The sequence below is a fragment of the Danio aesculapii genome, chromosome 9, assembly GCF_903798145.1.
Source record: "Danio aesculapii chromosome 9, fDanAes4.1, whole genome shotgun sequence".
Taxonomy (NCBI): Eukaryota; Metazoa; Chordata; class Actinopteri; order Cypriniformes; family Danionidae; genus Danio; species Danio aesculapii.
The window spans coordinates 38,602,898-38,615,463 of NC_079443.1; the positions used below are offsets into that span (position 1 = coordinate 38,602,898).

Consider the following 12,566-nt stretch of genomic DNA (forward strand, 5'->3'; position numbering starts at 1 on the left):
TGATATGATATATATGATATATGATATGATATATATGATATATGATATGATATGACACAATACATGATATGATATGATATATATGATATATGATATGATATATATGATATATGATATGATATATATGATATATGATATGATATGATATGATATGATATGATTTATGATATGATATATGATATATGATGTATGATATATGTCCGTAGTGTATGAATGTGAATGAGTGTGTATGGATGTTTCCCAGAGATGGGTTGCAGCTGGAAGGGCATATGCAGCGTAAAACATATGCTGGATAAGTTGGCGGTTCATTCCGCTAACACGACCCCAGGTTAATAAAGGAACTAAACTGAAAAGAAAATGAATGAATGAATGAATGAATGATAAATGATATATGATTTGAGATATGATATGATATATAATATATGATATAAGATAAGATAAGATAAGATAAGATAAGATAAGATAAGATAAGATAAGATAAGATAAGATAAGATAAGATACCATGCGATATGATATGATATGATATGATATGATATGATATGATATGATATGATATGATATGATATGATATGATATGATATGATATATGATATGAACTTTATCAGATGACCTAAATTGCTCTATTTGGAAAGAATATAAATATTAGATGAATACATTAGTGCAAATAATGAGTTTTCTGGGGAGTCTAAAGGCGGGTGTTCATGGTGCAAATTCTGATAGTCAGAGGATGGTGTGCGCACAAACATTCCGAAGCAATCGCATGAAATTCCATACCAAAAACATGGACAGAGGAAAACCTTGCTTTCTTTGTTATCAGAGTTAATCCTTGCCTCCTTCTCTCTCTTAATATTTTATAAGTGGTCCAATATATAACTTTCAGGAAAGAAGGAAAAAAAAAAACAACAACTGAATTTTGTGTTGGGGTCATTTTAGTATGCTATATGAAAGGTTAGGTATGGGTGCAATAAATGCTGAAACTGTATTAAATGGGACAATAACTACAAGAATAAAGATAGAGTACACAAATTATATATTGATAAAGATTATTACAAGTTTTTCTGATATTTGAACAGTTTGAGGAGTTCTTTGTAGAACTGACAAGAATTAAATGTTGATTTTGAATTCATAAGAATGTTTTGGGAGGTACACATTGTCTGTTGTGAGAATTATTGTATAATATGATTGTAGGAAGAAACATGTTTTAATAAACATATTATTATGCTCTCTCTCTCTCTCAAAACAGGTATTGTTATGAGCCATATTTTTGCCACACAAAACATACAAGTTGTTTTTCAGCACCGCGAAACCAATACGCCTTGTCAACATGTGTGTGTGTGATTTATAAAGCCTTGTCCGCTGTAAATGATCACATCATTTCCACATGACTCCTTTCAAAGGAGAAAAAAAATCACCACATATGACAGCAAAAATCATATTGTGTATATCCAGCTTAATAGTATTCAGGTACATAAATTTAATATTTAAATTTAAAATATCACTGTAAAGTCTTCTTTGTATAAATAATACAATAATTATAATCATTTCTTGTGCCTGAATGCTTTAAACTAGCTTGAAATGCTCAGTCACAGGCCTTAAAACACATGCAAATGATAAACTTTCATTCTATTATGGTTAGACTTCAAATCAGGTGTGCTCTGAACTGTGGTGCTTCGTCAACTATAATCGTGACTCGACATTGCAATGATTGTGAATGCACACATTGCAATGTCAATGCTGAAATGATATAATATGCAGCCCATAATAAAAAGTGTCTATACACTCACAGTCTGTTTCGCAGGTTACCATCCCATCATTGGGGCAGAAGCGTGTCTCCACCTTACGCTTGCCTAGTTGGAGTTCATGAGGGTCAGCTAGTTGAGCCCGGCAGATGTAACGAACTCTTTGCTCCTGCCGTGCCCCTCCTTGGGTTATATTCACTGGCATCCAAGGGGTCCACGGGGTGTTTCGGCGCACCTCTGGACAGGACTCCAAATTACATGCTTGGTACTCCTGAAACGGGGAGAAGATGACATCATTGTTCGTTTTTCATGCACAGGGGACGTTACTTCACTTTCTCAGATGCGCACGAAGCTACGTCCCGCCATCCTTGTGCCATCATTGTGAACAGTTAATAAAATTTAATGGCTCCTTGCTAGACACCCAAGGGGGTGTTGCGGTTCTTTGCAAGGAACGTTAATTTGAGTCCTAATTAAGTCGATTAAATTTGAATTAATTGCAGCTCTTAAGAGAGTCGGAGAGCAAAGAAATCAGTCCAATTTAAAATGTAAGAGCAAAAGAGCACCTTGAAGAGCATTTCAGAAAACTGATTTGTCACAATCTTTTGTTGTATAGAAATGATAACACACCAGTTATGAAAGATATAAACAAATAAACAAATGATTATGAAATTAATCCAAATAAGTGGGCTTTTGTTAATGCATTCTCACCATGACTGGAAGACATTTGCTTTGCTGTAGTGTAATTTGTTGATCAATCATTATGCAAAAAACAAACAAACATTTTAACTGTCATGTGAATATTGTTTAAACTGTTCCTCTGTGGAACAGAATCTGCTGACTTACCCATTTAAACTATAATTCATTTAGTCTGATTAGGTGACCAAAAGGGCTAGATAAAACCTTTGGGGAACCAGGAATTTACAGTTCTAATATGTAAAAGTCATTTAATTTAAATGAGCTACTGAGACCATGCTTGCTTACAGTTTTGTAGATGCTAGATAACACTGTCATAAAAAGAAAAATGTACAAATAGAAAACTGAGGCAAGTAGGTCAGCTTTCAAGCAGTTTTTAATTTAATTTAATTTAATTTAATTTAATTTAATTTAATTTAATTTAATTTAATTTAATTTAATTTAATTTAATTTAATTTAATTTAATTTAATTTAATTTAATTTAATTTAATTTAATTTGTAAAAACTCAATTCTCAAAAAATTATAAGAAAAAAAAATAAATTTTCTCCATTTTCTTAAATTAAAGTTGGTAATATATTATCCTCATAGCTGTATGTTTTGTTTCATGGATTATAAACTAGAGATCTGCACGGGACTGTATTTTTAATCCTGCTCCTGCCAGGTTTTATTTTGCACTCGACGGCTCTCACCGTATCATCAGTCTTTGTTCACCCGCTGCCTGACCCGCCTCGTTTTCTACCCGACCTGACCATTCCTATTAAATTTAGATCTGGTTTACAAAATCTCACATTAAAATTGGGCACTACCAAAAGAGAGAGCTAACAGATAAAAGGGTAGGTTGTGCAAGGATTGTAGGCTAAATGTCAGTTTTGTTTACCCCTTTGTGATGAGACATGAGTGCCGCATGACGTGCGGTGAGGTTTGTAGCTGGTGAGGCACTGACTATTTCAAAGTCAGATTTACAAACAGATCCACTCTATATACTTGCCTACTACCGATTATGTTTCATATATCATATCAGCAGTATTTCTTTACATATAGCAGGTACATATTGGGCCAAGGAAGAATGTAAAATGTATAGCGACCTCCCAAATAACACCCAGCTGAATGCTACAGAGTCCAGACAGTCTATAACATGCGACACACAGCACCACGGAGGATGCTCTCTCTCTCTCTCTCTCTCTCTCTCTCTCTCTCTCTCTCTCTTACATCCAAAGTACTCGACCGCTACTGCGTTTTATTCGGAAATTAGTTCCCCCCAAGAAATCAGGTTGGGTTCCAGAATGCAGACCTCTATTATAAACCAATATCATAACACTTTAATGCAGGGGTGGGTAAAACATTTTTCAAGGGGCCACATTAGACTCTGGGGTGGTTATAGAGGGCCAGACCAATACAGTTTATTTGTTTTAAAAAATCATTCTGTGAAACTATTCAATAAACATTCATACAAACTCTAACGTTTAAAAAAGAATCAATTTTACACAGAAAGTATTTTAAAGACCAGCATCACAATATCAACTTCATATAAATGCCACAGGGTTGTTTGTTTGATTGCTTCACCTCAGTTAATTTTTATTTATTTATTTATTCATACATTTATAATGAATCGCAGCACTTTGAAATGTTTTGATTTTTTCAACTCACTGCACCTGGCGTGACATGTGTATCCTTTTCCATTTGCACACTAAACAGGGACGTCTCCATTTGAAATAACAAAATTGAGTGCGCAAAAGATGCTATGTGAAAGTCCCCTTTTGTTGACTCACAATATCAGACCTGCATCTTGCATTGTTCCTGGTTGAATTTAAATTAAATGAATACTTAAAGCGGGCCACTGCCCAATGCCCAGGTCTGCTTTAAAGCAATAGTTCACCCAAAATATTACTCACGTGTTTCAAAACTTTTAGGAATTTCTTTCCTCTGTTGAACACGAAACAAAATATTTCAAATAATGTTGGGAAAAACAATCATTGACATCCATAGTAGAAACAAAAAAAAAAAAAAAAAAAGTAGGAAAAAGTAGAGGAAGAGTGAATAGTCATTCTTGGGTGAACTATCCCTTTAACAAAGCTGCTGAAAGAGTGTGCATGCAGTATTGCACTCTATAAGCATTCGCCTTTCTGTCTTGGCAACAAAAAGCATGCCCAAATAAATTTATGTATATATGTTTTATCTCGTTTTCATTTTGAAGATGATGAATGCACTGTAAATAACTTCAAGAATGTCAGCAGGCAGGGTGGATGATCAACTTAATGTAAGTGACAGTCTCAGAACTGCATAAATCTCCACAATGAAACAGGGTATTAGATTTGTCTAGTCCACTCAGTCTACTCTGAATCACAAATGAGCTCTGCTTCTACAGTACATCACGCGTATCTTTCTAGGAGGAGAGTGGCTTGGTTATCATGCTCCAGCAGGAGGCTTCAAGGCTACAGTGTGTGTGTATGTGTGTGTATGTAAGAGAGTGTGCTTCAGGTATACGTACCAGTGCACACCCTGGACAGCTATTTCCATTCTCACAGTTCCTGGAGCGAGAGTGCACACCTCCACCACAATCTGCACTGCACTTGGACCAGGGAGACCATGATGACCAGAAGATAGGCTGAGGGCATGACACCTTCTCATTGCAGAATCTGGAGAGCATAAAAAATGTGTTTCACTGATATCATCAGTCTTAGTCGGGCTGCTGTGAGTTGATAAAATGCAAAAGAAATGTTAGCTTAAAGAAATTTGGATATGAGACCTATGATGTTTGATGTTACTGACATTTAAAGTGCATCATATTTTATTTGACAGTTGCAGCAGAAGGAAAGATTATCAGATAATCATTTTAAATAGCATTTTTGTACAATTTGAGAGATCATTCATTGTATTCAGTGGTGCAAAGTGTCAAGTTACAAATACTCAAATTACAGTAACAGAGCAGTTTTTTTCAGGAAATGTACTTTTATTCATTCATTCATTTTCTTTTCGGATTAGTCCCTTTATTAATCCGGGGTCCGAACCGGGAATGAACCGCCAACTTATTCAGCACATGTTCTACGCAGCGGATGCCCTTCCAGCTGCAACCCATCTCTGGGAAACACCCATACACACTCATTCACACTCATACACCACGGACAATTTAGCCTACCCAATTCACCTTTACTGCATGTCTTTGGACTGTGGGGGAAACTCATGCGAACGCAGGGATAACATTCAAACTCCACACAGAAAAGCCAACTGACCCAGCCGAGGCTCGAACCAGCAACCTTCTTGCTGTGAGGTGACAGCACTACCTACTGTGCCACTGTGTCACCCGAAATGTACTTTTAGTAGTTTAAAAAAATGCTAAACACAATTCCATTCAATTGAATTTTCTGGGGACAACTTAATTGTTTAATGTTTAATCTACTTAAATTTGTTAAAATTAACCTAGTTGATTTGTGTTGGAAAAATTGTGTAGAACCAAGCATTTTTACAGTGTGTGTTTTTACTTGTTTTAAGTGTTGTATCTGTACTTTTACAGCACTATTTTCCCTTAAACCTGCAGTAAATATTTTTTTTATAAATATTTTTTAAGTTTTTCACCTTTTATTGGGATAGGAGAGTGGAGGACAGACAGGAAAGCATTGGGAGCAGAGAGAGGGGAAGGGTCGGCATAGGACCTCGAGCCGGGAATCGAACTCGGGTCACCATGAGCACCATGGTGCTATATGTTGGCGTAATTAACCACTAGGCTATTGGCACCGACTGCAGTCAATATTTTATATGTTTATTTTTATTAAGTAGAATGATCAGTTCTGATTCCTATCCAATCAAATTGTGCATATAAAACCTGCATCAGAAAGAGCAACCATAAAACACACGTTATAAATGCAACTAACATGTACAGCAGGAGTGTCAAACTCATTTCCTGGAGGGTTGCTTCCCTGCACAGTTTAGTTTCAACACACTTGTAGGTTTCAAACAAGCCCAAAAGACTCTGGTGTTTGATCAGGTGTGTTTAATTAGGGTTTCAGTACTCTTTATACCACTGATTGTATTAAAAACTCCTGTAAGTTTCATAACTCAAAAGTAGTTTGTTAGTCTAAAAACAACTTAAACTGAGGCCAAAGTGCAACAGTCTTTGCCTGATCCCAACATTAGGGAAGAGTGCAAACTTTATTTTTAATGAATTTCCAGATGGCGTCAGTAAGAACTTGGTCCTTTATTTCCTTAATTTTAACCCTATACACTGTAAAAACTGATCATTTACTTATTAAAATGAACTTACTTAAAAGCGACAAGTTGACTTTACTTTGAAAATATTAGTAAAACCATTGGAACTTGGAACTTTTAAGTTGATTGAACTTATTTTTTTATAATTATGCATGTATGCACATTTACTTATAACTTTAAAGGCAGCAGGTTTACTCACCTTTTTAAAGTAAATTGAACTATTCGTTTTTACAGTGTATTTGTTCACAAACAAGGCACAATTCAACACAGTATTTTCATATACAGTATTTTTTACAGAATAAGATTTAAATTAAAAGATGTTGTGCATACATTATTGTATCCAGAAACACTGTCACACCACACAAGTGTGAGTTTACCAATGCCTTGTCTGATATTACAGATAGTTTAATATGTATTTACGCAGTTTTACTGAAATTGCAGTAGTGTCCATCTATGAAGAGTGTGGGCTACTTGTAGGGGTTTCCAATTCTATTTATTTACATTCATTCATTTGGCAGACACTTTTATAATAACATTGCATTGAATGTACACAAATAATCCGTTTTTGCTTTCCCTGGGAACTGAACACATGGAGTTAAACACTGGGACTGTACATTATAAATATTGTTGGCTCTTGTCCTGCTTACAGTATGTTCTTCTGCTGTAAAGTGCTATAGATAGAAAAAAGCACCTTCTCAATGCATAAACATGAAGGTCAATTACAGTAGTTCACCACAAAAATCTTTTACGACTTCTGATAACATGGAATATGGCTGTATGGACAGTGTTTTTAATCCTTTTTGGAGTTGAATAGCCATGGTCACTATGAACTCTTATTGTACTGAAAAAAGTCAGTAAAGTGGATGAAGTGTTCCTCTAAGACACAAAAGAGGATCAGAGGGTAGAAATGGTAATATGAAACGTAAAGTAAGAAAGTAATTACATTTTTTCTTTTGCTTTAAAGGCTTTAAAAAATTATAAGAGGACCTCAGGGCCATAAGTATGACAAAGCCTATCTTAAAAAACTAAAAAGCAAGAAACTTTCTCTTGTGAAAGTCAATTAAATCTAATTTAAGGATTCTTAATTATACTACCTGAAATGTTTAAACAACTGATTAATATCTCATTAAAAGTATGATATGTTTCAAGCCTTATTGCGCAAGAAAAGATATATTTTTCCTCTTATACCTTTGTTCTCTGCTTTGCCCCACACACACTCGGCCTCCATGCCTGGGCGAGGGATTGTTACAGGACCGCTGGCGAACTTCAAACCCAATCTCACAGCTTGTGCTGCACTGGCCCCAGGACGACCATGGTGTCCATCCTCCATTCCTGCACAAAAAAATCAAGCAGAAAAAAAAGTGAGCATCTCGGTGAGTCTTGACAAGAAGTGATAGGTAAGAGCCCATTTTCTTATTTAAGATATAGAAATGCTTTTTTTTCTTCCCAAGCAGCACTGCCACATTTGATAAGGTTAATGTGACGTGATGGAAGAGAAAGAGGACAGCTTTGGTAAAGAGTTTTGATCGGGAAACATTCTCAATTTGCTAAAGTGCTCAGTTCCTGCAGCACATCCTGCGTGATGAGAGAACTGCCACTTCTGGTAAAAACACAACTCAGTTTCAGCACCTTGGATACAGGATAGCAGTGTACAGAAAATAATAGAAAGATAGTCTGAAACGCTGTAACTAGAGATGCATTGATGGATTGCCTGGCATGTTGGCTGTACCACCAGCTTAGCTACATTTTTTCAGCAGTTGAACTGTAGCTTACTACTTATGATACACTGTAGTTTGTCTACTAGCTACTTTTTCCAGCAAATAGTAACTTGACAACAGCCACAATCCATTAGTGAACCTGCAATGGGCTGAAGCAGCAAAGTGTGATAAGATCATGTTACAATAGGGTATATGCAGAAGTATGCAGACACATTTAATTTTGCAGTACCCTGGGTTAAGCACTTCAAGTGAATGCAGTACAAAATCAGCTCGTTTAAGGTCTGATTTCTTTAAAAAAAAAATTTCCACTGCCTGATTTATATATATAATACAAAAGTGGGTCTCAGACCGTAGAAAAAGCACTGCATTAAATATGAACATTTATTTTACTCCAGTATTTTCAATGGTGTTTCTGCTCTCGCCTGCTGATCCTGAAGGGCACATGCATGTAAAAGACTTTTCATATCGGCACTTAAACAAATAAATGAATGCTAAAGTCTATTTAACTGATTGTATTTTAATTACATTACAACATCAATGCTGTAAAAGGAATCTTATAAAATTTTAAAAAGTCACATTAACCGTTCACTGGAAGTTTATAAGTATAGGGAAGAAACACTAGCTGTGCATATACCCTATAGTATGTAGTAATAGTCATGGTTTTACATTTATTTACTTATTTATTGCTGGTATTTTGCTAAAAATCTTTTTTTTTTTTCAGTTGAACAGTTAAATTAAGAAATTAAAACCATAAAGTATTCTAACAGTTGGTATTTAACCTGAAGAATGAATGTTATGCAAGAGTTTTACATTAAATTTCTTATCAAAATAGAGCCATGCCACTTTTTAAGGAAATGTGCTTAATCTAACTGAATTATTAATTATTGTAAATCAACATGTTCACATAATAAAATGTTAAAAGGATAGCTTACACAAAAAATTAAAAAAAATCAGGTTTTTGTTCTGTTATTTCTGCTAGAAAAAAAGCAGTTTTAAATTTTTTTATGAACAATTATAAGGTCAAAATTAGTAGCCCCTTTAAGCAAATTTTTGAACAAACTATTGTTATACAATAACTTGGCTAATCACCCTAACCTCCTTAGTTGCCCTAATTAACCTAGTTAAGCCTTTAAATGTCACTTCAAGCTGTATAGAAGGGTCTCGAAAAAAACTAGTAAAATATTATTTACAGTCATCATGGCAAAGATAAAATAAATCAGTTATTAGAAATGAGTTATTAAAACTAATATGTTTAGAAATGTGTTGAAAAAATCTTCTCTCCGTTAAACAGAAATTGGGGGGAAAATAAACAGGAGGGCTAAAAATTCAGGAGGGCTAATAATTGTGACTTCAACTGTACATCTGTTAATATTTTCACAGTTCTTCTATAATTGCACTTTATAACTTATACATATATCCTGCACTTGCTGCTATTGCACTCCTGGTTGGACCTAAACTGCATTTCATTGCCTTGTACATGTGTAATGACAATAAAGTTTAATCTAATCTAATATAATTGTATAGCAATGTTTTAAGTAAGAAAGTATATTTTTCTTAAAATTAACGTTTTTTTAATATAATAAATATTTATTATTTTATGCCTTTGTGAAAAAAGTAGCTTCAATATAGCTAGCTACTTTTAGGAAGTAACTTGCTCAAAACTCTACTTCCTGCACCTCTGATTTCTATTGGCAGCTCTGACATACAAGTAAATCAGGCACCAAAATTAGCCTGTTCATTCAGTCCAAGTACATACAGTACATGTCTTTGTTATCCAAACTTAGTTGCTAATAGATGTGACATGTTGTTCATTAAAATCAGCATTAGCCATAAAAAAAAATCATCCTGTAGGTGCATCCCTAAAAAAAATGAATTTTCGGAATGATCTGGGTGAATTACTCTCTGAGAAAACTCTTTACTTGCCTTGAACAGTTGGACACCTCAATGGTAGGACCCTCGCAGTTTTTTCCTCCACAGCGAGGCGTTGGACTATTGCATGCCCGCGATCGACAAAGACACGTGCTGGTGCCTTCACCATCATCATGGCTACAGGGCTGCCATGGATCCCAGGGCCCGTACGCACCATCTGTGGTTTGGTTTCTCAGCTGGAATAAATAAGAAAAAAAAAGAGAATTTGAAGGTTGGGCGCGTGCAGAATCTCAGCTCCAAAAGATAATGACCACAAAAAGCAGCTGGCTCAAGTGATGTTATCAATCATGCGGCATAGCACCTTTCACACAACACAGATTTGAAAGCTGCAGTGGGAGACGGTGGACATGTGTCCAAACAGCAGTCATGCATGAAGGAGTGAGAGCCCTGGACTCTTACCGGACAGGCAGTGATGTTTTGAAACCACTGGCTCATGTTGGAGCTGTCCTCAATGGTGGTGCAACGCCGCTGTTTTCTGTCCCAACCACAGTAAGGGTCCCGTGCATCCAGACACATCCTAGAATAGAAAGACAAAGAAAGGGAAGAAAAAGAGAAAGGGAAAAACATTAGATCAGTGCATGAATAGTATACATGTGTGACTCTGGACCACTTAAATAAAATGAGATTTATACATCATATAAACGCTGAATAAACACACTTTCAATTGATGTATGGTTTGAAAGGACAATATTTTGCCAAAATACAACTATTTTAAAATCTGAGGGTTTAAAAAAATGTAAAGTTGTCAAATTTAAGTGCTAAGCAACACTGCAAGAAATGCTGGGTACACACAATTCCTTCATGTTGTCCCAACACAAATCAATTAAGTTAATTTAATTATTTTTTACTCATTAAAATGGATTGAACATTAAACAATGAAGTTGTCCCCCCCAAAATTCAACTGAACGAAAAATGAATTCTGTTTATTTAGCTCTTTTTACATAAGCAGTTTAAACAAAAAAAAATTGGAGTAAAGGTGTATTATTCCAGCAGCCACACACCGTCATAAGACATTAATATTAGGTTAGATTTAGGTCGCCAGCATCTAAGCACAATGCTATTTTGGCATCCGATAATGATGTGAAATGACGTTGATGATTTGTTGATTTTAGGTTGTATTGTAAAGTGACCAAAATCCAATGTTGAGCCAACATCTTAAACTAGCGTCATATTGACATTAAATACTGACGTTTATTCGTCAGGTATGGCAACCAAAATCCAACATCTGATAGAGGTCATATTGGTAATGTCCACACAACGTCAAGTTGTAACATCATTAGAAGTTGATATTTTGTTGTTTTTAGGTTGTGTTGAAAAGTAACGAAAATGCTACTTCTGTTTGATGTTGCATTTCTGACGTCAACCTGATTATCATTTTCTAACAAAATGCAACAATGGGGTACAGTGTCAATCTGATGTCATGTTGACATCCTATGCTTGCTGTGATTAATCCTGTAAAGCCCAGTGTTGCACTTTTAACAATTAAAAAAAAAATGCAAGCAAATGTTTTCTTTTCTCAAAACCACATATACATGATTAATGGGTTCTATTGTGTGTTCTCACGATGCAATTGGATAGAAAAAGTGCTTGTAGGTCTGCTCATCCTGCCATGATCTTACTCTACCTCCAATCTTCGCAATGAGCTGATCTCCTTTTTTGGATTTGTCAAGATTTAAGTAAAATTCCTTAAATATTTTTTTTGTGTTTCCTACAATGTCTAGAACACATACACATTTAGTTATTTCACAAAACATTAATCAAAATTGATTTAGAGCTTATTAAGTTTATGTTGTAATTCTACAATCTTGGGCTAGAGTGGTAGCCTTTTGCATTGTCCAGAGACTGGTGTGAATGGTCTTGAATGTGAACCTGTTAGTGCTCTGGGGAGATGCACGTGTCCCTTTTAGTATAAGTAAGGACCATAATAGACCATTCAGACAGTATTGTTTGAATGTAGTGGAAAAATCTTTAATTCCTACATCAGAGACCTCCTAAAACAATATCTAAAAGGTCAAAAATGTTTTGCTCATTTTCTTCTATATTTGGGTCTTACAGGGTTAATCAAAAATTGGGTTTTGATATATTTACTGTAGGAAATTGACAAGAAATGTAATTTTTTCTTCATGATCTTTACTTAATATTGTAGCAATTTTCAGCATTAAAAAAATCTATAATTTTACTCTTACAATGTATTTTGACTGTTGCCAAAAATACACTTGTGCAACATAACACCTATAAACCAGGGTCACATATTATAAATATATTTAAATAGGACCCAGTTCT

General features: G+C 35.0%; 1 protein-coding gene across 2 annotated transcripts in view; it reads right to left on the reverse strand.

Annotated features, from left to right (window-relative positions):
* The window catches only part of sema5ba (sema domain, seven thrombospondin repeats (type 1 and type 1-like), transmembrane domain (TM) and short cytoplasmic domain, (semaphorin) 5Ba), a 286,878-nt gene that overhangs the window by 37,379 nt on the left and 236,933 nt on the right, over nucleotides 1-12,566 (reverse strand). For both annotated transcript variants that reach the window (XM_056465657.1, XM_056465656.1), the window contains exons 13-17: nucleotides 10,683-10,800; nucleotides 10,278-10,459; nucleotides 7,825-7,968; nucleotides 4,922-5,069; nucleotides 1,785-2,010 (exon numbers count right to left, since the gene is read on the reverse strand). In XM_056465657.1, the coding sequence (XP_056321632.1) occupies nucleotides 1,785-2,010; nucleotides 4,922-5,069; nucleotides 7,825-7,968; nucleotides 10,278-10,459; nucleotides 10,683-10,800 (818 nt within the window). The remainder of the gene's footprint in view (nucleotides 1-1,784; nucleotides 2,011-4,921; nucleotides 5,070-7,824; nucleotides 7,969-10,277; nucleotides 10,460-10,682; nucleotides 10,801-12,566) is intronic.